At 40.5% G+C, this 26,562-nt stretch overlaps 1 protein-coding gene across 9 annotated transcripts in view; it reads left to right on the plus strand.

Moving 5' to 3' along the window:
- Positions 1-26,562, plus strand: part of msi2b (musashi RNA-binding protein 2b) — a 344,415-nt gene that overhangs the window by 185,538 nt on the left and 132,315 nt on the right. For all 9 annotated transcript variants that reach the window (XM_047379919.1, XM_047379921.1, XM_047379922.1 and 6 more), the window contains exon 7: positions 7,811-7,859. In XM_047379919.1, coding sequence (XP_047235875.1) covers positions 7,811-7,859 — 49 coding nt within the window. The remainder of the gene's footprint in view (positions 1-7,810; positions 7,860-26,562) is intronic.

Raw genomic sequence — 26,562 nt, forward strand, 5'->3', positions numbered from 1 at the left:
CAAACTGAACTCACGCATCAAACCCATAAGCAATAATGAACTGCTGGGAGAAAAGCTTATCTGCTGTCTGCCTTGTTTATCTATTTTGTTTTTGTGTTTTGTTGATACATGATCAAAAAAAAATCTTCAGAATTTATTTAGCAAACAAGTACTTACTCTTACAGCAAGCATCTTCTTATTTAATAGAGATGTTCTGTGTCCAAATTGTTGAGTACCCCTGACCTGATATTTGGATATGGTAAAGATGGGAACCACTAGTGGCCTTTAATTTTCTTATTTTTTCAAAGCAGGCAGACAGGAAGTGGGCGCGGGTCTACGGGTTTGGGACTTGAACCTGGGACAGCTGCTTCTAAGACTGTGGCGTCTGTAAATTGGTCAAACGCTCCACCACTACGCCACGTGCGGCGGTATAATTATAATTATAGGATTAGAATATTACATCAGACCATATCTGCTCAAAAGTTATTTATGAGCAGATTTTTATCTGATAACAGGCCTCATCGGAATGCATATTCCAATTTATTGAACATGACTGTAATAATGTGTACCACAGGTAATTACATCCCTTAAATTAATAATTGTAATGTTTAACCTCCTTTTGAGCAACAGCAGTTGGTTTTCTTGTATAACGTTATCCAACATTGGAGCATAGATTCAGAGGGATCTTTGTCCTTCCTCATTGTACACGCTCTCTAGACTGGCAAGTCTATGCCAAGGCTTCCTATCTCAGAAGAAGGTTATGTGGTTCAGATGTGTTGGCTGTAGGTTTAGTTAAAGAGCTGCTCGGCCTTTCGCCTGCTCACTGTCTTTGAGCTGCCTTCTCCTTTTTAGTGGTCATGGACTGTTCCAGTGCATATACCACAGCGAAATAGACTTTTGCTCTTTTCTTCATTGCCACAAAAGGCCAGACACTTCGCTGGAGTTCCCATTCCGCTTTTACATAGTGATAAGACAGCCATTATCCTTTGAACCTTTCTTTTCACCACACCAGGAGAAAAGGAAGAGTGAAAGAGAAGGAGGAGGAGGACAGAGAAAGATTTCTTCCCTGAGGTGAGCCTGGCCTCACCTCTGTGTGGCGGGCTTTTTTGTGAGCAGTGAAGAGGCCCTTAACCTTCTATCAGATGGAGGCACACAGTTGTGTTCTGCTTGAATAACTACATTGAAAAGCCCTGGAGCACAGGAGATAGTTCTATAGACTCTGCAAGTGGCATAGAGAGGGAGAGAGACAAGGCAGACTGACCGGAGGAGAGAGAGGTAGGGGATGGACCGTGTTGTATGACCTGCTGGAGTGTGACCCTCACATGATGTGCACATTCTTTTTTAAAGTGCTCATCAGTGCTTCAATGTGAATCTTTTCTTTGTTGGATAGGTCTCACTGACAGGACGGTCCTTCACTAGTAATGTCCCAACACATCACACACATTTATATAATACACTTCCTTTCACGAAGCTCATTTTACAGAGTAACACTCGTCTTCCTCTCAGCCCATAAATGGCTGTGCAGTGGGAGCATTAGTAACAATATTAGAGTGTGGATGTTTGAGTGTCATGTTGGAGGGCTCAAAATGGGTAATGGTTGATGATACTGCAGACTGCTTTAATAAGAGTCTTATCTAGTAACTTCAAAAGCAGCAGAAAGACCCCTCTGACCTCATAATATAAATGCCACTATGCACAGTTATTAGGCTGGAGGTTGTTTTTGCTGTTATATAGAAAAACGTTCCACACTGAAATAACATTTACCACGTATTAAACTTCCAACACAGTGGAAAACCGTCCAAATACAACAATAACTATAAAGACAAGTGTAAAATAGAACTTAGGCATGGATGAACTGCTGCAGTCACACTGAGTTCAAGCATATGTCAAAATAAAAATTAGAAAGAAAATTAATATTTGAAAATGGCCTAGCCAAAATTCAGAATAAAATCTGACCTACAGTCAGAGCTAATCTGAAAAAGGACATAGGCAAGATATCTCTTAATATTTGGAAAGATTTGGAGAACCTTTGCAAGACAGTGGGCCGATATTCCCAAGTTGAGATAAGGGAGGCAAAAGAAGACAGAATGCTGAAATTAAATGAAAAGATGGTTCAAAAAAATATTAGTTTAAGGATGTGAACACATATTCAAACAGGTATTATGCACCTTTTTTACAAAATTATGTCCTTGGAAAAAACATTTAACACAATTTTTGTATTTAAATAAAAAAAAATCTTCATGGTTCTTTAGGTAACAAAACTTACTCCTTTAACAGTGATGTGTAGATTTTTGAATGCCACTGTAAGCAGAATGATAAAATGCAGTGGATTCTGACTGGCAGCTAATTCATGTACTCCTGACACTGATTTTAAATCGATGTCAACCATAAATATTTCGAAGATTAATGTTGAAACCCCAATTTAATGTCATGTATTGGGTTGAAACTTGATGTCAGTGGCAACTAAAGCACAGCAGATCCAAAAGTGCATTTGAAGACATACATTGAAACCTGCATAAAAATACAGAATAAAAAAACAGATGCACAATTTCCTGCTTTTTCATTGTTTGGGTGGCAGCAGGAGGAGTAGTTTGTTAATAATAATAATATATACAGTACAGACCAAAGGTTTGGACACACCTTCTCATTCAAAGAGTTTTCTTTATTTTCATGACTATGAATATTGTAGCTTCACACTGGAGGCATCAAAACTATGAATTAACACATGTGGAATTATATACTGAACAAAAAAGTGTGAAACAACTGTAAATATGTCTTATATTCTAGGTTCTTCAAAGTAGCCACCTTTTGCTTTGATTACTGCTCCACACACTCTTGGCATTCTGTTGATGAGCTTCAAGAGGTAGTCACCTGAAATGGTTTTCCAAAAGTCTTGAAGTAATTCCCAGAGATGCTTAGCACTTGTTGGCCCTTTTGCCTTCACTCCGTGTGATGGTTTTTGTGACTGCACTTGGGGGCACTTTCAAAGTTTTCCCAATTGTTCGGACTGGCTGACCTTCATTTCTTAAAGTAATGATGGCCACTTGTTTTGCTTTACTTAGCTGCTTTTTTCTTGCCATAATACAAATTCTAACAGTCTATTCAGTATTACTATCAGCTGTGTACTGTATCCACCTCCTGCACAACACAACTGATGGTCCCAACCCCATTTATAAGGCTTGAAATCCCACTCATTAAACCTGACAGGGCACACCTGTGAAGTGAAAACCATTTCAGATTGCCTATTCGTTCAGAAATTTCTTTCTGTGTCTTACCCTCTTCCTTGAGGGTGTCAATAGTGGCCTTCTGGACAGCAGTCAGGTCGGCAGTCTTACCCATGATTGGGGTTTTGAGTGATGAACCAGGCTGGGAGTTTTAAAGGCCTCAGGAATCTTTTGCAGGTGTTTAGAGTTAACTCGTTGATTCAGATGATTAGGTTCATAGCTCGTTTAGAGACCCTTTTAATGATATGCTAATTTTGTGAGATAGGAATTTTGGGTTTTCATGAGCCGTATGCCAAAATCATCCGTATTAAGACAATAAAAGACCTGAAATATTTCAGTTAGTGTGCAATGAATCTAAAATATATGAATGTTAAATTTTCATCATGGAAAATAATTAACTTTATCACAATATGCTAATATTTTGAGAAGGACCTGTATATATATATAGTCAGTCAGTCATTTTCTACTGCTTATTCCATAGTGGGTCACGGGGGAGCTGGTGCCTATCTCCAGCAGTCTATGGGTGAGAGGCGGGGTACACCCTGGACAGGTCGCCAGTCCATCGCTGGGCAACACACAAACAACCAAGCACACACTCATACACCTAAGGGCAATTTAGAGTGACCAATTAACCTAACAGGCATGTCTTTGGACTGTGGGAGGAAGCCGGAGTACGTGGTGAGAACCCACGCATGCACGGGGAGAACATGCAAACTCCATGCAGAAAGACCCCCTGTCGGGAATTGAACCCAGGACCTTCTTGCTGCAAGGCAACAGTGCTACCAATTGCGCCACTGTGCAGCCCCTATATATACTACAAAAATGTAACTAGGTAACTATTGAACAGCAAACCCTTTTTCTTTTTTATTCCAAGTCTTTCACTTGAACCTCTACACAAAACCAAAATTCTTGGTCTTAATGGCTAGCAGGAGTTTCTGTTTAAGGATCTGTTTTGAAGAGTAGAGTGGCACGTAGAGACGCGAGATGCAGGTATTGGCTGTATATATATATATATATATATATATATATATATATATATATATAAATAAATGAAAAAACTGAAAATTGCCATGTGCATATATATCCACCCCCCTTTGCTATAAAGCCCCTAAACAGCTGTGGTTTTGTGTCAGGTTATCTGTCAGTATAAACACTACTTTTCCAAAAGGCCCCAGATGCTGACCACTAAGCAAGATGCAAAAGAGTGGCTACAAAAAAATACATGGAGGAAGATGCTCTGGTCAAATGAAACTAAAATAAATTGTTTTGGCCACCAAGGAAAACGCTGTCTGGCACAAACCCAACACATCTCGTCACCCTAAGAACACCATCCTCACAGTGAAACGTGGTGGTGGCAGCATCATGCTGTGGAGATGTTTTTCAGGCGCAGGGACTGTGAAAGTGGTCCGAGTCAAGGTAAAGATGAATGGTGCTAAATACTGGGATATTCTTGAGCAAAATCTGTCAGTCTGACTGTTATTTAAGACTGTGTCTGAGGTTCACCTTCCAGCAGGACAATGATTTGAAGCATACTGCTAAAGCAAAATTGAGTGTTGGTTTAAGGGGAAACATTAAATGTCTTGGACTGACTTAGTCAAAGTCAAGACCTCAATTTAAGATTATGTGGTGAGACTTGAAGATCACTGTTACCAGCGAAAAACATTCAAGGTAAAGGAGCTGGAGCAGATTTGCCTTGAGGAATGGGCAAAAATCCCAGATGCAGTGAGCTCATAGAGACTTATCGAAAGCGACTTACAGCTGTAACTGCATGTGCACAAAAAATGTCTTGGGGCAATAAAATATGACAAATGCCAAGAGGAGTGAATACTTTTGCAAGGCACTGTATACTGAGGAACACACTGTTGCTTAATATTAGTTAGTTAAAATATTTAGTCGCTGGTGCTTCCAAGTTATTTTATGCTTCTGTACATCTAAAGTAATATACAGAAGGGTATCAGAAACATTGGGGTATACGTGGCTATATTCTGGAAGCTTCTAGAACAATTTGGAATAGACTAAAAATTTTATAGACCAGGAGTAGATGTTATGTGAGTCCAAATATCGTATTTAAGCTCAGTCTTGTCTCTTGTGGTCATGATTGCTTGTTTTAAAAACATGATCTAGCATATTTAGCTTATAAATCATTATAAAAGTTACACACCAAACTAAGTTGAGAATCAAAATGAGAGCAAAATGTGCAAGAGGGGAACAGTGGGTTTCGTATAGTTGATTTTAATTGGCCACAGTAGTGTTTTATAAAGATCCTTCCATTTATTCATGCCTTAAAGGAAACTGAGATTCTTTTCTCGGCGTTTTGTCTGCATGTTTACCGATGCATAAAGTATCATCTCAGTTGGCCATTCCAGCATTACTGGCATTAGGTGACAGAAGTCAAATGCTATAAATTTTTGTCTCCCATGTAAGTGATCACAAACCGTCGGCCACGCTTGTCAAAAGAAACGTTTCCCATAGTTGGTAAACATGCCATTCCATCTTAGTTCTGCAGTGCAGCTTTCACGCTGTCAAATGTAAGAGACATAAGAAACCGTTTCTGGTTTTATGAGCAGAAATCCACCAAGGGGGGAAAAAAAGTGGATTGAACAAAAGTTCTCTCACCTTTAATTGAGCAAAGGTCAAGTGGTACCGAATGTAACAATGGAGTTATTGTATTGAAGATAAACAAACACAAGGTTTCTCTTTGTTCTTCAGACTCTGCCAATAAAATCATAACCCCTAGTACTACAAATTTCACTTATCCCACTTTAATGTGATTTCCATTTGATTGCCTGGCATTAGACAGAGGTTACATTGTGTGACAATATAAATGCTTGTTTATAAAACTGTTACTGTCGGCAATATTGCTTTGTCAGTTTTTTATTTGTACAACGCTGTAATGATTTCCAACCACATAGTCATCCTAAAGCACATTTTTCACACACTGAAACTTTATTGTTTTTTCCACATTGTTGTGTGCTTCTGTTGTTTTTCCGAGCAAAGGAAACAATTCAGAGAAAATAATAACTTTGTTAGTGATTGTAGAGGAATCTGCAGCAGTTCGGGTGAATTTAAACCCCATTCTCCAAATCTTTATTGTGAACCCCTCACATGCTCTGCTTGTCTGTACTTTTTGCTCTGCTAATGCAAGCTGAAGCCTGTAAGGGTTTTGTCTAGAAACCAATCATGATTCTCCCTCTACTATTTTTTGAACAGCCTAATATTTCATTTTTCTTTCCTTTCTGTTTCTTTCTTCATGTTAGTTGTTCAACCAAAGAGGAATCATCACAGGAAAGATTTTCACTCTGTTGCATTCGGTTCCTGTAAGCCAGCAATATTATTTGTATGTTTAATTCAACAACACACAAAACCCCTTAAAGCACACCTGGAGACCAGATTTGGCCAGCAGATCTGCAAATTGCCTATTTCTCCTTTCTCCATTTCTTCATTTCCTCATAAGAATAATGAACAATTTACAATTAGGTGAACTGTGTATATAGGTTACTGAAGGTCCCTGTGCGTTGCCCTCTATTTTTTTCGCCAAATTGGAAATATTTTAGGGAGGTGCAAATGAAGTGCCTTGGAGCTGCATGTAGCCTGTGAGCCGTGCAGCAAGTAACTGGGCCCCACAAGCTGTGCCAACGTCTTGTGTGCCAAATGTGTGGCAAGAGGGTGGCATGAATAGTGTGCCAGCGTTAGTCTGCCTGGCTGCCAGGCACTTCTCTTTATCCAATCAGACAGTTCGGCTTCAGCGAGACCCCTATTCTTGTTTGTTTCCATCTCCTCCTGAAGCTTTGCAGCCCTCCCATGAAAAACACAGATGCATGCGTACTTGTGCACAGCATTAAGCCTCCTCTTTGCACTGTTACACGTACCTAGAGACCATAACCAGGGAGTGAGAAGCGCACAGCGTTCCCTCTTTGTTTCTATCCGCTGATGCTGTCTACTATTTTTTTTCTCTGTAAGACAAAATCACAGGCTAAATGAGCATGCCTCAGTCTGTTTTTTAAGCATTTCATCAGAGTTAAAGAAAGATGAGTTTGTCAGGGATGTCTGAAGAAGAAATGCTGTCTGTCTGTGTGTGGCTTTATTGGAGATGATGAAGGATGATATTATTGTGGATGCTGCTTCTGCTGCGGCTGGGAGATGAGGAAGGGTCCCATTTGTCTCTCTCCCGCTTAGTGTAATGTGTCTATCTGTCACTCTTCTCTCCAAGACTGGACGTTGGTATTCGTCAACAAGAAAAAAATAGCATAATGTCAACACTGTTTCTATTTTTTTTAACCGCTGGCCATTATTGTTAATTTTCTCCCTGGTCGCTACTCTAATCCAGACAAAGAGTAACACCGCAGAGATTGCATAATTTCCTGTAATATCTAAAATTACAGCGTACAAACGAGGAGGGGAGCAGTAACCTGATGATAATCCTGTGATCACCGAATGATTGCATGGGAGAGAGGTGCTTAGAAAGAAATAAGTGTGAAGCAGTAAGAATATATATTCGAAGAGTAATGACAGCAAGTAGATGAGATGAGACTGAATAGGGAGGAGGTGATGTGAGGTACTTGATACAAAGATTAAGCTAATGCCAATGTTGCTCTTGTGTCTTTCAGGTCGATGACGCCATGCTTATGTTTGATAAGACTACTAACAGACATAGAGGTAAGTGCAAAGCTCCTTCTTTGGTGCAGCTTTTCAGAAAAGAATTGAGAAAACATTTTATGTCCTTTCCCCATGAGATAACACAGAACAGTTCCATTTCACATGATATTAGGTGTACCATCTGTTCAACAATGGGAGCGTGTCAAAGTAATCAATAAGCTGGTACGGTGTTTAGAATGTTTGAGTGTTGGACGCCACCCCTGAGTGTGTGTGTGTGTGTGTATGTGTGTGTGAGATGAGACACGTGTGAGTGTTTCAGAGAGGTGCTTAAAGGGTGTAAAGATGGCGAGATGGTGGGTGCTGTGCAGTCAGATAACAGCATCAGATAAAACGCAGGAGAAGCACTGACTTTATCGCTCCATCTCATCAGCTCCTTATCTGAGATGAGGGGGACATTTCTCTCTCATGCAGAGGACTTTCCAAAGACAGGTTTCCTCCCTGCACCACAATGCAGTTGTTTTATGATTTGTTTTAGTCTCACCAGTGCAGTTTTAGGCCTGGTTTTAAACAATTGAGGTTAAGATGGGTCACTTATAGCTCCACGCTCTAGTTAGTGTACAGCAGTGGTGCCGTTAGACCTTTACACAAACAACCTAATATCCTTGCATTTAGTGCAGATCAGGTAGGGTGACAGACCTGCATACTTATAGACTGCAGGCCTACCAGCATCAGAACAGGAGATGTAGAAGGCTATGAATCTCATCCAGAGGTTTACTCCTCACACAGACAAAACCTAAAGTTTTATTTTTGTGATCATATGTAGTCCATCCTGCTTTTTCCTATATTGCTTCCCACCACCAGTCTTTTTAGCACTGAACTCTGCCTTACCTAGGTGTTTTTCCTGTCTGGGTTTAGCCCGCATGTGGTCCTCCTCTTCAGCAGGCTGCAAAGTTCCAGTTGAAGATCCATATTTATCACACAGATGGAAATGGACTCTGTTAAATTTTATCAGAATCAGAATCAGAAAAGCTTTATTGCCAAGTACGTTTTTGGACATACAAGGAATTTCTGTGTATCACAGGTTTTTGCCTGAATCCAGTCAGAGTTGGTTTTGCTTCTTCTTGTTCTTTGTCCTTCTGCCTCTGCTGCATTTGTGTTTTTATGCTTTTATCATGTAGTGGCTTTCTTACGTAAATATATTTTTCAGGTTTTTGCTTGTAATGCTTCCGCCTTGTCTTTGGCGTGTGACAGCCAGCTAGAGTTTTAAACACAATAACATTTTCTTGTTTTGTTACATTTCGCCTACGTTATTTAAAGAAGTCCTGTCAATAAAGACAGGACTAAAAAGCCTATCTTTCAACGGAAAGATAAACAGATAACTGCCAAACATAATCATGCATTGCAGCAAACAATTTGGTGTGTCATTATTGGAACATGTATTGGAACAAAATGGAAATGAAACATGTTAAACATCCATTGGAAAATGACTGCAACAAAAGGTGCAAAGCCTAATCTGTTTACTCACCATGTATGTTTAATTAGAACTGTATCCATACTGTTTATTAATATGTCAATGATCTGTCTGTGAATTCCCAAAGTGTCAATGTGATCCTTGCCTTGGGACGACCTTTTGTGTTTTAGTGTTTTGCGCAGCTATTAGCAACTTGGAGTCTCAAAGTATTTACAGCTCCATGGAGCTTTTTTCCACAACTAAGGCAAGGGCAACGTCCTTAGCATGGTAATTCCTGGTGACAATATCTGGCTTTGGGGATGTAGAATGTCACCTCACTGGTAGATAAGGAGCTAGTGTGTTAGGTTGAGCAGTACCAGCTACAAATAGTTGACTGGTGTCTTGTTGTTGGACTTCTGTGCAAGGCACGAAGTATCCATAACAAAGAGCATGTTCAAGCCCAAGGTGGTTTATAGGTGTACTTGGTACAAGGCAACCTTGGGCCAAGAGTCAATGATCAATTTTGTAATTGCATCAGCAGACCTGCAGCTTTACGTCTTGGACACTCAGGTGTAGAGAGGTGCAGAGCCGTCAGCCAATTACCACCTGGCAGTGAGTTGGATCCGGTGGCAGGGAAGGCTGCCAGGCAGACCTGCTAAACCCAAACGGGTGGTGAGGTTGAGCTGGGAACCTGTCCTGAATGTTCTTTAATTCAGACCTCTAAAAGAATTTCTCTCTTGTCCCGAAGGAGGTTGAGCACATGAAATTAGAATGGACCATGTTCAGGGCCTCTGTTGCAGATGCGAATTCCAGTATTGGTGCCTTTTGCGGCGGAACCCAGAGTTACTGGCGGACATCAGTGGTGATGGAAGCTGTCAGGCTGAAGAAGGAGTCCTTTAGGGCTTGGTTGTCCTTGGGGACAGGTACCAGGTGGCCAGAAGGATCCCAAACTGTGTATGCTTTGGGAGGAGAACTGCTGACCTGGCCTGAGGACATCATCAGGCAGCGAAAGGAGCACTTTGAGGATCCTTTCAATCTGTTCACAATGTCTTCCTTGGAGGAGGCAGAGCCTAAAGACGTGCAAGAATGCGATTCCATCACTGTGGTAGAGGTTGCTTGTTGTGGATGAGATTCGACCTGAGTTTCTAAAGGCCTAAAGGCTCTGGACATTGTCGAGCTGTCATGGTTGGCACGCCTCTTCAATGTTGGATGGAGGACTTTACTGAGCGTAAAGTCGTTGTGATGAGAGTCAGCTCCTATAAGTCTGAGGCCATGGTTCTCGACCAGAAAAAGGTGGACTGCGCCATCTGAGTTGGGGGTCAGTCTCTACCTCAGGCGGAGGAGTATTTTGGTGTCTTGTTCTCATGTGATGGTTGGATGAGAAACCAAAAGCCATAAAAAACAAAGCCCAACCGAGAAGCCTGTATCCCAACATTGGTTCACAAAACAAGATGGAGAACCCACAACTGATTTTTTGCATGTGGTGTTGTACAACATTGTAATTGTAAAAGTACACTTAAATATGAATCTTGTATGAAGTAGAAAACAGCACTGAGGTCTTAAATATGATGGGTGAGCAGATGTCTAAGCACTGCAAGAAAGGCTCCACCAATCATCCTTGCTCAGGACATAACCCCACCCCTCAACAATCCCAGGGTATTCTGAAAGTCCTAACTGGACTTTCCAGGAAAGTGTGGACCCGGGAAATTGAAATTACTGGGGTACATTTGTGTCAAAACATGCAGAATCCTGAGTGAAATGGAAAAGGGGTCCCTGCAACGGACAAGGGGTTTGTGACAGTGATCACTAGCTCAGCTAGAGTACTTTAGACTAGCAAAGAAAATGCCTACTGAAACCATAATAGAATATAACTGAATATAAACGTCAATGAGAATTTACACTATTATTTAGTTTAAGATAAGCAACAGGATATTTGCCCCAAGAGGAAAACATCTGCCAAAGACACAAACCTATGATTGGCTGATTATTTTCCAAGCACGGAAAGACAGTAAGGCTCAGCACATTCAAAGACACCCTAAATCAAGCTAATTTTACCCTTTTATATCATAGAGAAGCATCCCCCTTATTATTTTAATACATTTTAAAAATATTATTAAATAATATAGCTTTTTTTTGTTCTGATCAGTTTAGGCCCTTCAGTGTTGGCCCTGATGGCTCACCAGTACAGTAAAGTAACTTTTTTTAAAGCAGACCGTCACCAACTGTTTACGTGGGTGTGCGTGAGCAGTCGGCAGGCACTGACAGGTATTCAGCGAGAAAAAGGGGCAGACACTCATCTAGTTGTCACACTAGTCAGCTCACTTGTAGGCAGAGCTGCCATCACACCATTTCTTTGTACTGGGCTGAGCACTGCTCCACCATAAAGGTGTAAATATTTGTTTGCACTGAGCCATTGTTCTTTTTTTTTAATACATTTTTAAATGCGTTTTGGCTGTACCTCGAAAACTTTTTTCCTTTTCAGCTGTTTTTGCATTCATAGATGTGTGTGTATTCTTTGAGAGTGTGGTGTGCAGATAAACTCTTTGAGTCTGGTAAACAGTTCCTAAGTGTGAAACATGTGAACTTTAGTGGAAGTGATCTATGGCTTTGAGGGGATTTTGATCTGTAGTGACAGAACCCAGTGTGAGGTCTGCTGTGAGACGAAGGCTTTTTTCGCAGTCTCTCTTATTTCTCACTCTTTTGCTCTCCTGTCTGCTGCATCGCCAGCCGCTCTCCGAAAAGCTCCGGGCGCCTCTTGGAGTGTGTGTGTGTTGTGTGTATGTGTACGAGACATGCGTTTGCCTTTGGACAGCTAAATGCCCTTCAAATAAAGACAGTGATGGAGAAAGAGCCTCCTTGGCAATTTCTTTTCTAATGACATACTTATATTGAGTGTGACGCGGTGTAAGAAGGCAGGTGCAGCTCCACCAGCAGGTTCTGGTTTGTCCACCCTGGAGATGCAAAACAGGAGATGCTTGCTGTTTTCATCTTAAAACCACAGCAGGTCTTCCGAATGAGTTGCATATAATATTAAAGTCCAATAAGAGAATCTCAATAATTCATCCAAGCCATTGGTGCAACTGTGTAATATTAATGGTTCAGTTGCCCTGTGACCACAACGGAAACAACAATGAATATAATATGAGTGAAACTGGTTCCTGGGCTCGCTCTACCACATAATCCAGAGCCAGTGATAGGCATCTGGCAGCTTGCAGTCCAAATCAATTTCCCACCTGTTTCATTTTATCTTACAGATTGAGTCATGAAAAAATAATTCATTTTCTTTCTGCTGCACTGCTGCAATTGCTAAAAATAAAATTATTTATTCAGCGGATCAAATGCTACACTGAAGAGTCCTCCTTAGATAGAGGTTTGCTGTTTCTGTAATTGCAAACCCTTAAAAATAATAGTTCAGGTAGAGCATACTGTGCTTTGAAAGCAGCTTGATGAAGAGCGCATTTATAGATAAAAATTAATTCTTACACCTGGAATAATATTTAGATGCTGCACTTTACAACAATGACGTACAATGTATGCATGGAGCTGCTCTACCAACTGTGACTTATAATGCGTAACAAGAGCGAAGAAGGCAGATAGTTTTTTTTTAGACAGAATAGGAAAAAAGGATACTAATGTTTACAGTTGCTTGTACACTGTTAAGGTTACAGTGGGGGAAACCTTTTCACATTTTGTCACATTTCAACGAAGAACTTTATTGTATTTTATTGGAATTTTATGTGATTGACCAAACCACAGAAAAGTCAAAAAAAGGAAGTTGCTGTAGTGATAAGAAAAGGCCATATAAGGGACACAGCAAACATGTACAAGTTGTTCTGCTCAGATGAGACCAAAACTTCACTTTTTGTCTCACATGCAGAACACTGTGTGGTGGAAAACTACATCAACATCGAAATCAACACAATCCAGAGCAGACGTTCACACCATGAAACTCGATGGTGGCAGCATGATGCTGTGGGGATGCTTTTCTCTAGTCTGGACTTAAATCCAATCAAGCAAACAATCGAATCTGTGGCAAGACTTAAATCAAATGTACGTCCAGTTTGACTCAGCTTGAAGAATGAAATGGTCAGAAGTTTCAGTATAGAGATGTGCAATACTGTTAGAGACATATCCTGCAAGACTTATTGGAACATGGAAATATGTGAAATGATTGAAGAGGTAGAAATTCTTCCGCAACATATGGTGTGGTATTGTTAGGGAAATAAAATTACTGGCCTCTGTCTGTGGTTGCTATGGCTTCAAAGTTGATCACAATATTTTTGTGTCCATTTCTTTATTTTATTTTTTTCATTTTTCTTAGAGTCTGTGTTGGCCTGAATGTATATGGTTTTGTTTTGAGTAGTTTATTACATATTAACTGCTTGATCGATGCCTGATTATTAGTGGTTTTTTTTTTGGTGCTGTGGTGAATTAGATAGACGACAAACGTCACACTCCACTAGTAGTAGCTTTGTCCTTCAGATGGTCCTCACGAGCCTGGCGAAGCGACAACCTACCCTTCTCGTTTCCACTGCATCTTTGTTTCCGAACTCTATCTCTCCCTGTCATTCACTCTTACCCGTTCTTCCTTTTCTTTTGCACAGTTGCACTATTTCTGTCTCTGCGCCGTCTCCCCATCCTGCCTGCCTGCCTGCTTGCCTGTCTTTGCCATCTTTCTCTTTCTCTTGTCTTTTTCCCCTCCTGCTAGAGGACACTCGCTGTAAGCAAAGCTCTCCACACAAAGGCACACGCTGCACACCATCTTCTTGGCATTTAAAGGATGAGAATACAGCCAATTGTGTTGGAAATTGAACTCTCTAAAGCTTGCCTTCCCACCGCAGCAGTTCATTGTGGGTGAGTATAGTGTCTTTGGTGAGCGGGTTGAGCTGTCCAGAGGTTGATGCCAGAGGGCGCCCATTGTTACATGTTCCCCTGCAGTGTCCCCCGCCACTCCGCCTTCCTTCAACCTTCGCTTCTTCTCCCGACATTCATCTTGGGATGGAAAAAGAGAAAAACCAGACATGCTTGCATTTGTCAGCACTTATTTTTTTATGAGATATGCTTAACCCATCTTGTTACTGGACTGCACAGTCCCTAAAAAATAAAATCCCAGCCTGGGACAAGGCCATGAGCACATGTTGCCATCTGCACATACTTGTCATCATTCCCAGCACCCTTCCCATGACTCCTGGGTGACAAGACAGACTGCGCAGGGTGGGAAACAAAAGCTTTTTGGAATAGCCCTGAGTAAAAATCATTCTGTCATCTTTTTACCACCTCCTGTTTGGCTGACTGACACATGATCTATGATCTAAAATGTGATTTTACTGTCAAACACAATTGGTAGTGCCAAGAAGAGTGTTGGCGAGGTAAAAAAGGCATCTCCTGCATGAGGGGAATGAAGGCTATGATGGCTGTGATGAAAGAGTGGCAGCTATCATTATGCACCAAAGCATTACAGTTTAATTTGCGAGAGAAAGCTTTAGACGCTGGTGGATGGATCTAGCACCTTATACATGTCTTTTATGCTTTGCTCTACCATACAAAAATTAACCATCTCTCCTCAGCACATTTTCGCTCTCTTTATTGGCACATTTTGCTGGAACGTACACATATAATCCACAAGGGACCTATTTAAAACCTGATTTATAAAATAAATATAAACTTTTTTCTGATTCTGATTTACAAGCTGCTTCTCATCTTTACACCTTCTATACAAATCCAAAAAAATGTTAAGTATATACAAAGCAAATTAGTGCATAGCAATCTGAATGCTAAATTACACTCATTACACAGTTATAAGTAGCTGATTAATTGGGTCAAAAGTTGCACATCACAGTGAGTTTGATTCCCACTCTAAATATGCACAGGGTAACAACCTGCAATTTTCATCAAGTGTCAAAAGTTTCAAGCTCCAAGTATTCCAGGTAGCATCTATATCTCTTTTGGATGACGCACACTCGCATGCATGTGTTCTCCCTCACCTTTTTTTTTAATTACACCATTAAGAAAGCTGATGAAATCCAAGTGTAAGTTTCTTTCATATTTCTGTACAGTAGTTTGTAACCAGACAGCCGCCATTAGTGTGGCATTACAATGACTGTGTGACTGATTGTGAGCCAAATTCCTCCTTTCTTTGAATGATGCAAGTAATAGTAATGTGCAACTGTGTTGGGGACCAGAATAAAGAAATGCTGGCTGGATTGTCCCAGTCACAAGGCTGCTTTGTGCGAGAAAGCCACTGAACGAGGCGCCGCATTAGAAGCCGTGTTCCTAGAGAAGAAGGGACTTCTTGGGTTTTTATGTGTGCGCGAGGAAAGGGCCAAGGCTGTGCGAAATTGTGTAGTCTTTTTTTTTTTCTTTCTTCGTCTTCTTCTATGGCTTAAAGGGCTGGTTTTCTTCTTGGCAGACGAACAGAAGACTGCATTGTGTGTGTCTGTAATCTCTTTACCTGGATTGGCAGCAAACTAGCTAGTGCAGCTCCCAGTGTGGAATTGGCACCCAGGAGTCAATGTCACACTAAGCAGGCTGCATCGCAGGCAAGCGAAAACTGGTTGAGTTTCTGACAGATTGTGTATGTGGATGATGGCATGTTTTTTAATGTGCAGGGCCTTGCAAAAGTATTGATATGCTGCGAACATTTTCACATTTTGTCACAATGCTACAAAAAATTTTTTTGGGAGTTTTTAATGTGACCGACCAACACAAAGTACTATGCAATTGGGAAACGAAAAGAAAATGATACATACATTTTTTTTTTACTAAGTGAAACACACCAAGCACATCATTACTTGTCACTAACAAATATTGGTCATGTCACAATGAAGTGCGCCAAACAGATTAGTTGACTTCAGCCAAGGGTAGTTTTGTTAGTCGTGGAAGTATTATGTGTAACACTCTGTATTAACCCTGCTGAAATCCTCTCCATGGCTTCCTTGGTTCCATGATTTTGCCTGGATATAGTTTTTATTTTTATGTAAAAAGTTTGAAACCAGTTTTTCTTTTTCATTTAACTCCCCATAGGAATGGGTACCTTTCACATTTAAACCGTTACGGTACCGATACTCGGTACCTAGGAACTGATACCAGTACTCAACGGCACCAGTTTTTGGTACTTTTGTGTGTGTTTATGTGGTAATAAATGCTAATTCGTTTAATAATAAAATCTCAAACATTCTCCATTTAACATATTTATTTCTCAATATATAAACTTAAATATATCAAAACAACATCCAGCTGTTTGTATTGTAACATCTCAGTTGTTTCAAACATTTCTTCAACATTAAAACCCTTAACTGACTATGCAGTGTAATGCACAAAGTAAAACGTGTGTGTGCGTGTGTGTGTTTCTTTTTATCCTCAAAGGGTAAATTTTTAATCCAATGCAGACAGCACTTTCAGCACAATTGTCTTAGTTTGCACAGTATATATTATAAAACTATGTGAAGGTCTTAGCCTTAGGACAGAGACACTCCTAAAGTCACAAAGGCTTGAATAGTAGGAAGTGTCACAATCCACCAACAAGTTGACATAAATTTGCCCCTCTGGCCTGACTTGGTGGGAAGAAAAAAAATAATTGGCCTCATTATCTTTCATCTTTTCTGCACATTACATTAATTATTTTCTACAAGGCTGCCACTTTGAGATCGGTAACCTGGGAAGCAAAAGCTGCACCTCTACAAGTTGAGTGCAGCTCAGTGAAAAGCGGTGGCATTTGACGTCACCACAATGCCTCATCAGCCACCGGTGCTAGGGATTGAACATGGCCGACTGAGCAGAGGATGTCTGTCTGCAAAGTGATTGCTGGCTCATTGACTGAGTAGGAGAGGAGAGGAGAGGGGGGACATAGGGAGGGGGGGGGGGGGGGGGGGGTGTGTGAAAAGGGAGCGTGTATAGTAAAAGAAGAAAAGGCAAAGAAAGAGAACAGGATGGAAAGAGGAGGCCCAAAAAGAGGAAAAACAGAATGAAGTCATGGTGAGGGCAAAAAAGAGAAGTAAATAAAGAAAAAAAGAGAGTGGCTCAGTGGGAAGCTTCCCCCTGCTGGCTCCTCTGGCTGGAACCTGCTGCCGATGGCTTCAAAAGAGCGCCAGGCAGTCTAGCCCTCTGCTTCTAGCAATTAGAGATCACTCCGGCGGATACCTCCTGGCCAGCCAGCTAGCAAATCCCTCAAAAATACCCTCTGATTACTACTGTAGGACACAGGCTGTTTACCAAATGGATCTAGCACTGCTGAGAGTGAAGTTTGATAATGCCTCCCTTTATTCAGGGTTGAGAGGGAGTAGGGTCATCTCAGTCTTAGAGATGGTACTACAGAGAATAATTGATGAATTCAGGCCAGAATTCAGGCCAACAAGAATAAATAGTTAACTAGTTTGGTCATTTCTTTTCACTTTAGCTTTAGTTTCTTTTCTAATTTACAACTACAGAAGCAATAAAGTGATAGCTTGGATATGTTGAAGTGGTCCTGTGAAGTTGTTGTCAATAAACGTTTGCTTAGAAAGATGTCATATTGTAATAAGTTAACTGCTATTCAGATGAGATATTTGCAATTTAAACCACTTAAATAAAAAATGTGCATTTTCTTTATATACTGCAGAATATTTCAAATTTTAAGCGTGTGGATTTCTGGATTAGTTGTGTAGAACAGCCCAATATTTTGGCCAAAATAAAGGCTGTTTGATACAGCACTGTCTAGTTTCTGTTTTAGTCCAAGTTATTTTATATGATCCCCAGATATGAATGTGAGAGCTTTAAGCTTGGCACTGTGCATCTATGTATCTCTGCTTAAGACTTGTACTTTGAACTAAGATAGGAAGTTCTATTGCTACAGACAACAACATAGATAAATACATAGTTTAATTTAGAATCGATTTGGTGTTTGCAATCCTTTTATCCAGTGAGATCACATTAGATGCGTATTTAAGTCTATTTATGGTCTTAATTTTTGTAGTATGTTGAGAATGCAGTTGGAGATGGGAAAATTGGGATGCCATGCATTAATGAATTTTTACACATCAGTAAGGACATAGATACATTATTTGTTATTTCTGAAATCCAAAGTCATACCTGATCTGCTCTCAGCAAGTCTGTTGTGTCTTTTCAAAAGCTAACATTTCTTCTCAGGTGGCTTTTCGGAGCTAAAGCTGTGGACTAAGTATTTTCATCATACATGGGCTTTAGTTTACAGTATAAAGAGCACACCTCCAGGGCGTTCACTTTACAATTAGATTCTTCAGCCATATTCATCTTGATTCTTCATTTGTTGGTAAGCAATGGAAAATAATCCACTGAACCCATAAATAATCCATATTTAATATGCACCAGTTGAAGCCATAGTTTAAGGTTCGTTTGATTAAAGGTGGCAAACAGTGCAACAAGTCTCCATGTTCGGATATGTCCGGGGTTCAAAAGGATGGGTCCATACGTCTGTTATTATTGGAACAGAGAAAAACTGTAATAAAGTAAATTTTGTTAAATTCTAAACCAGTTACTTTAGAAATAAAGCCCATTGCCCACTGAAACAAGTGGCTGTACTGCAGTTGTCATACCTGAGGTTGCTAACATAATCACTCTTCCAGCAGCAGCTCCAAGAAACAGGTGGATACAAGAGTAATTGAAGAATAGTTAAATATGTCTCAGTTTTGAAATGTAAAAATGAGCTTTTATTGTAAATAGTAGGCCGGATGTGTAGATTTAGGCAGGCTGAAGGGAACCACAGGTTTTAAATATTTTTGAGGTGAGGTAAGTATAAATCGACTTGCTTTCCAAAACATTTAGGTACAAAATGGTGAAGACGTGAGTTAACCAGTACCTTCCATCTGACTAGCTGTTATCCTTCCACTCACTTCTATATGGCATTTTCTACTTCAGTTAAGGCAACTACTTCAGCTAATAATCTAAATATCCCAAGTATCACTTTTATTCTTTTCTTAATGGCTAAAAGCCCCCACTTTGTGTCCCCTCTTGTGTAAATGATGTTGATTTGATAGAAATTGTAGTGTTTCACTCCTCCTCAGTGCCATGACTTCTGAACGACAGAGTAAAACAATCAACAGCCATGTCTGATTTAACTCATCGACACTGTGCTCACATCAAGCGAAATCAGATATCACTGCACTTCCCCTTGAATTGCTGCAGCCTCCAGACACATTCCTTATTGTATTCTCTCACCTTGACAGACCTAATATTAGCGATTAGTGTGAATGTCATTTAAATGGCAGAGCTAATCATACGCTCTGGGTGTACATCCACCGGAGGGCCCCCTCACCTTGGCCTAATCTCGGTGACGAAAGGAAATTATGTGTTTAGCCGCTCTTAATAACTGCTTTAGCTCATCGGCTCCCAGGCGGGACCCATTTTGTGACCAAACCATCTCCTCGCCAGGGGAGGCGCAGCGGGAAGTAAGGAGGGCTGGCCTATGGCCCCACTTCCTCCTCCTCTGGCTCTATGTTGTTAATCCGCATCCTGACATCGGACCTGAAAGGCTCACCTCAGAATCAACACCAGCATTAAATTAGCTGGGATTCTGTCATCTGCAATGAGACACACTTGACAGGTTGGTGATTAAAGGGTAGAGGATCCTCCTCTTGTCACCTATCTGTTTTCTTCTGCTTACAGCTAACATTTACCCCTCAATCAATGTCCCTGTACTCGTATGCCTGTGTGTGTGTGTGTGTGTGTGTGTGTGTGTGTGTGTGTGCACTTTAAGCCCACGCACTGGATGGGTTTGTTTTTTACTTAGACTCTGCTGTGTTGGCCCTGCATGGCCACTGCAAAGCAAAGGAGGATGAAGGCAGGAGATTGTGGAAGAAAGCCCGGGGTTTTAATCTGTTCCCTATGTTTATCTCACCACCAGGAGACAAACCATGTGCCATTAAAAACATCAGCTATTCCCACTGGTTGGCATCGCAGCCACACCTCTGAAGACATTTTGAAGGACACAATAAAAGGGGGAAAAAACATCTGCAGTTATGAAGGAGAGTTATGCCCGGATTTGACACATTTATCGGTAATGGATTTAGGAGGAGTTTTCCTCAAACATACAACACACTGGTAGCATTTGTTGTGCATACACTCGCACACAATATAATCACTCTGTCTTAAAGGAAGAGAAGAACTTATTTGAACAAAAATAAGCAAACATTTTTAGCCTCAGCTGCTATGGGGATTCAGTCTCCTCAGGAAATGAAAATGCCAGCCTGGAATTGTCATCATATTGAGAGTTAGCACACCTTTGACCTTGTAATACCCCTACAGCCTCTCTATTTGTGACCTGCTTGATGCTCTTAGAAAGTGAAACCATCGGGGAGGATCTACTCTCACATCATCATTCTCAGAACACCTAATAGTGGATTTACCAAGGTTAAACCCCCTGTGAAATTGCAGACACCGTGACCTGGAATACTGAGTTTACATCTGCTCACACACACATGTGCGCACACACACATATGCACAATGACAAACATACTAGGAAGCTCGCTTTGGCACTAGACAAGAGTTTGTTGTCAAAGGATGCTCCACATGGATAAACTCAGCTTGATCTGGATGAAAAATGGTCATTACAAAGTGACAGTCAAGACATTAGAACAATCTTCTGCAACATTCAGATTAAAGGAGGAATATTTTAACATTCAGACTGCTGTTAGAGAAACTGACAAGGGAAGTGGTCTCTTCTCTCTCCATTGTCCCCCTGTATTTACAGCTTGATTGGTGCCTACCCAAGCATCTTACAGCTGAGCGCAGCACATGAGGGAATTAACTGTCTCGTGTGCAGTGTTAGTGAAATATGTCTCTTCAAGTCTTTGTAGGATTTTTTTTTAAAACATGCTGATGCACACAGGTGTGTGTGTTTGATGATAGCTATTACTCTCAAAGATGCACAGCCACTCCCCACAGTGGATGGTAGCTTATTTGGCAACATTTTCAATGATAATGTATGATGATGAAGTAAATGGTCCTTTTTTATTGTATTTTTCACTTTCTTTCATGTAATGCCTTGTAAAGGTACTGATAGACATTCCTCGTTTTTACATTTTGTAACATTACAACCACAAACATCATTTTATTTGATCGACTATCACAAATATGTGAATAACTGTGTAGGGGAAGGAAAATATGCATATTTTTTAAATTCCTTTTACACATTAAATTGGTAAAGCATGGCATGTATTTTGTATTCAGCTCCTCAGAATCAAAACTTTATACAATCACCTTTTGGGGCACATCTTCATCGGGTGTTTGCAGAATCTTCTTTAAAAAATAGCTCAAGCTCAGTCAAATTGGATGGAACATTTTAAACATCAGATTTTAAGTCTTGCCACAGATTATTACTAGAATTTAGGTCTGGACTGACTGGACCATTCTTAGACATACATAGACTTTGATTTAACCCTTTTACCTCATGTTGTATGTTTAGGGTTGCTATCCTGCCTGATGTTAAATCTTTAGTCGTTTCTCTTTTCCAGCCCCTGACATATTTATTTCTGAATTGCCCTCTGTCAGTCCATCCATCTTTAAATTAAGCCTGACCAGCTTTCCAATGCATTATACTGCCACCACCATGCGTTATCATGTTGATTGTTCAGGGCTCGTCGCATGTAGCCCAGAAATGTCGGTCTCATTTGACCAGTGCACCTTCTTCCATTTGTATGCTGTTTCCTCTACATGGCTAGTGGCAAACTGCAAATGGGACTTTTTATGGTTTTTGTTCAGCTGGTGTTTTCTTCCTGCCCTTTTTACACACAGGCCACATTTGTGGAGTGGACAAATAACTGTTGACGAATAGTCAATTCTCCCACCTGAGCTTTGAATCTCTACAGGTTCTCCAGAGTTACCATGGGCCTCATGGTTGCCCCTAATGCTCTGCTTACCTGGCCGGTCTGTTTAGGTGGGTGGCCACATCTTGGTAGGCTTGTTGTACTGGATTTTATTCAGGGGTATCAGTCAAGGGGGCTGAACAGAAATGCATGCCACACTTTTTTGTAAAAAAAAATATCCAAAACTATGTAGTCCTTCCTACGTGTTAGTCATGTGTAACTTTATGTTGGCCTCTTAAATCCCAATAGAATACATTAATATATGTGGTTTTTACATCTCAACATATGTTAAAAGGGTATAAATATCACTACATGCTTTGAAAATGCACAGATAAATAATTCCTGGACCTGATTTTATACTTCCCCTTCCATTTCATTTCATTATTCGTTGTCTTAAAAAGAGCTTTTCTGCAGACGTTTTTTTCAAATGTAGTATTTTTTTATAGTTGTCTCTAGAATAAATCAGCCCCTACACTTAAAAAATACAATCAGTCACTGAGCCACAGCAATCACCTCTCAGGGAGAGATTGCAAGCTGAATTAGATTACATCACCTGCAGTCCTGGCGTCTAATCTTAGATTAAAGTGAAAAAGAGCAGTCTGTGGTTTTCTTTCATTTGATTTTTTTGTTCTTCCTCTTTGTGTGTTCAGGGTCAAACTGAATGTCAGTACCGTTTTGAAGTGTTTAACCAACATTCAAGTCCCCTCAATTCCTTTTGAAAGGAAGCCTCTTTTCTATACTTACATGTTGTTGTTATGGTTGGTGTGTATGTGACAAACTTTTTCCATCCTGCTCCTACTTGCTGCTGATTGACCTCCCACAGCCCCGCTGCTTTATCACTTAAACATTTGTAGCAGTCATTTTTGAAGTGGAGGAGCTCTTTATACAAAAGCAGCCAAGACAATCATAGCACTGCGGGGTACATCCTGCTTTTGACCAGTGTTTTGCCAGAAAAGATAGACTTGCTGATGTGCTTTTTTTGTCTGTATATGTGTCTGGTTGTAAAAATGCAGCAAAAAGAGCTATTTTGTCTGCTGTCATGAACAATGAAACATCTGTAATAACCAACAGTTCAGAAGGAGTGCATGGCATCTGTCCCCGTATTTACCAGCAGCCTTCATGCTGCTTCACATATTTGTAAGAAGCAGGAATTTGACATGTCTAAAAATGACATACTAATGTGCTGAAACCATTATTTGACCATTACATCTGACAGACAATAAAGATGTGCTTTAATCTGTCCCTCTCTTTTACAAAACAAGCAGCTTGAAATGTTTTTTGCAGCTCGCTTACAGCTGCGGCAATGACCTGAGAGTTTGTGTGTGTGCGAGTGACTGAGTGTGTGAGCACGCCTTCACCCTGTAATAAGGGTTGCCTACCCAAGCGTATGTGTCAGGGTGGAGATGCCTGGCTCATTAGGCACTATGGCAGGATAATGTATGAACAGCACTCATGAATGTTCACATAGGTATAGAGAATGAGCAAGAGGGAAAAGGGAGGCAGCCTTTGTTTTTTTTCTCCTCTGTCTTGCCTGTTTTGCCCACAGGCGCCTCCTCCTCTTCTTCTCTCTCCACTTCCAGCTTTTTTTTGTGTGGACGCGCCTGGGGATATTTAGGCTACCCGGTCACATTATGCCCTGGTTTTTGATGCAGAACTGCCACTCCTCGGCTTTATACCATTTATTCCTAAATTAATTAATTTATTGGTTTATTAAATTTTATTCATTGCGTCTTGCATGATGCTTGTTTTGCAGCTCTTTTGCTCGATTGACAGGTTGCCAGTCATGGTAAGATTCCATATCCCATCAGCGTCATGCAGCAGCACGCTGCTAATTGAGTTGAATGCGTAGCTCGTCTCTCCTCAGTGAATCCATCTGTCACCGTCTTGTCATCAGTTTGTTCGCACTTGACAGGTTCCAAGTCTGTCTTTGTGTGTTTAAATGTGTGCCACCGTGTAGGTGTGCAGTGCTTTTAAATCTATGCAAGAGAGTGTGTGTGCGCTACAGCTTACGTATAAAAGAAATGGCTTTCTTGTGGCTTGGCTTGGTTTGTTATATGCCTACAACAAACCAGCCATCAACCAACTTCCTTATACAATATGGCCAGTTTATGTTTATCTACTGTTAATTTATGACTATCCTCTTCATATTGGGTACACCACCGTAAACAGGCAAAAACTGCTCTAAATGTTGGGGCAGTTAGAACACAGTTAATTTTATTGAAATCCTGAAAGGGCTATCAGTGATATCTGGCACTACAGGATCAGTAACAAAGCCTTTCTGTACTGTACATGACATGGGGTAGAAATACCTGTTCTGCACACCCCACAGATGCTCTATTGGATTTAGATCTACACTATCCATTGTCTATACCCGCTTATCCATGCAGGGTGGAATTGCATGGATAGGTCTGGACAGGTCGATCTAAAGCATTAGAGGCTAATTTAACACCTCAAATGCTCTTTTCTTGAATGAAAGCAAATTTTCACACTAAAAGAAGCCAATAATAAAGTAAATGTATGAGGTTAGCTGGTGTTAAATCCTCTGAGGACACTCTACAGCTCATTCTGGAGGATCCCCAAGATATTCCCTGGCCAAAAGGAATATATTGTCCCTCCTGTGGGTTCTGGGTATGTACAGTGTGATGTGCCCCAGAAACCTCTGAATGGGTACAGAAGGCATTCAGATCAGATGCCTAAAGGAGGTCTCATTCAAGTTCTCCTTCCATTGATTGAATATCCTCACCCCATCTTCCACCCTATGGAAGAGCTGATCTATCTTGGTATCTTGATCACAGGTGATGGTAGGAAGGTGCAAGATAGATAGATGAATGGGTGAAACTCTGGCCTGTTGTGGTGAAAAAAGAGCTGAGCAAAAAAAAAGTTGAGATATGGATCGTGACCAAAAGAACAAGATCTCCGATACAAGGAGCTTAATTGAGCTTCCTCCACAAGATAGGGTATGGTGAGTCTTTCTTAACTCAGTCATATCTAAAAGAAAATGGGGATTTGTAGGTCAGTGAATTACCAATCGTGCTAAGTTAAAATCAGTTGATGCCAGCCACTTGCAGAGCAAACGGTACATCCTGTACACTGTTTGAATGCAATATTTCGTTGGCTATGATCTGCGTACTAATAATATTCTTGGGCTGTTGGATGATTTTTCACCGCTCGCGATGCCCATAAAGACTTCAGAGGCCCGGTTGTGAAAGATTATGGAAAGTGGTTAGAACACTTCAATGACATAAAGGGAATACTGAAGAAAGTTTGGCTTAATCACAAGTGATATTGTCACCACCATATTCAACAGAACTATCTCAATTGCATGTTTTCCTATTATCATGTAGCTCTAAACGTCCCAATGGATGGCAGGGACCCTTGTTTCTCAGCCTCTTGTTAGATCGCTTTGCGCATCCTGGTGCCACTTCCCCCAGTTCTGATTCCACCTTCTAATGGCAGCTCACTGCCCAGATCATCATGGACACTCTGCCTGTATGACTGTCATGCACTTTGCACCAACACTGACCTCGAGTAGCTCTTTTGATGAATCTAAAAACAGTTTTTCCCTCCATTATGTATATATGGGCCCAGCATTATCAATCACTGTGTTGCTGGTTCACTGACTTTTCTATCTAGAACTAATTTGATGGGTCCTGCCCACTGCAGGTTATTTTCTGGGGCTGAAGCCCCTTTAGCTCATTGCACAAAGAAGGGTTCACATCATCCACTTCAAAAAACAGAAATTCAGCAACTGTGTCTTCAGACAGAAACTTCTTCAGATTGTTGGAACACAGACCGCAACTACTTGAAGAAACTTACGTAACAAGAGTTTTAACAAAGTCTAAAATCCCTTCGAGATTAATGAAGTATAGAGAAAGATAATTGAATAGAGCACTTGGTTTCTGATCATTTTTGCAAATACCTGTTACCAGTTGCCATTGTCACTAGATAATCAGTGTTATTCACTTTACCTGCCGGTGTGTAATGATAATGATTTGTGTGATCAGCGTGCACACAATCATAATATCTCAGTGGATATGCGTGGGCACATCTCAGAACGATTTGCTTGAACAGCAGTTTGTTGCTATGTTGTGATATGTTTTGCAACTTATCTAGATTAAAACTAAGAATGTGAGCAGGGTTCCTTTACAGTCTTAAAAAGTCCAGAAAATAATAGAATTTGCAAGTATTATTTTCCAGGTTTGGATAAAAAGTAAACTAAAATATAACAATGCCTAAACATATGAAGTGTTTATTTTACCTGAACGACATTTGTCTTTGATTTGCCTCAACACAACTTGACTAACATTTTACCCATTGGTATTTGAGTTTTTGACTTACTAACCGAATGCAAGATGCAAGTCAAAAATGTGTTACAGTTGTCTATACGGGAGGAAATAAAAGCATGAATAACCATCACCTGTTTTAAAACCAACCTTTTTAGTTTGAAAATGTTTCTTAAATAAAATAAAAAACTGTTTTGAACAAACTGATTTATTGG

The sequence above is a fragment of the Girardinichthys multiradiatus genome, chromosome 11 (assembly GCF_021462225.1).
Source record: "Girardinichthys multiradiatus isolate DD_20200921_A chromosome 11, DD_fGirMul_XY1, whole genome shotgun sequence".
In the NCBI taxonomy this organism is placed as follows: Eukaryota; Metazoa; Chordata; class Actinopteri; order Cyprinodontiformes; family Goodeidae; genus Girardinichthys; species Girardinichthys multiradiatus.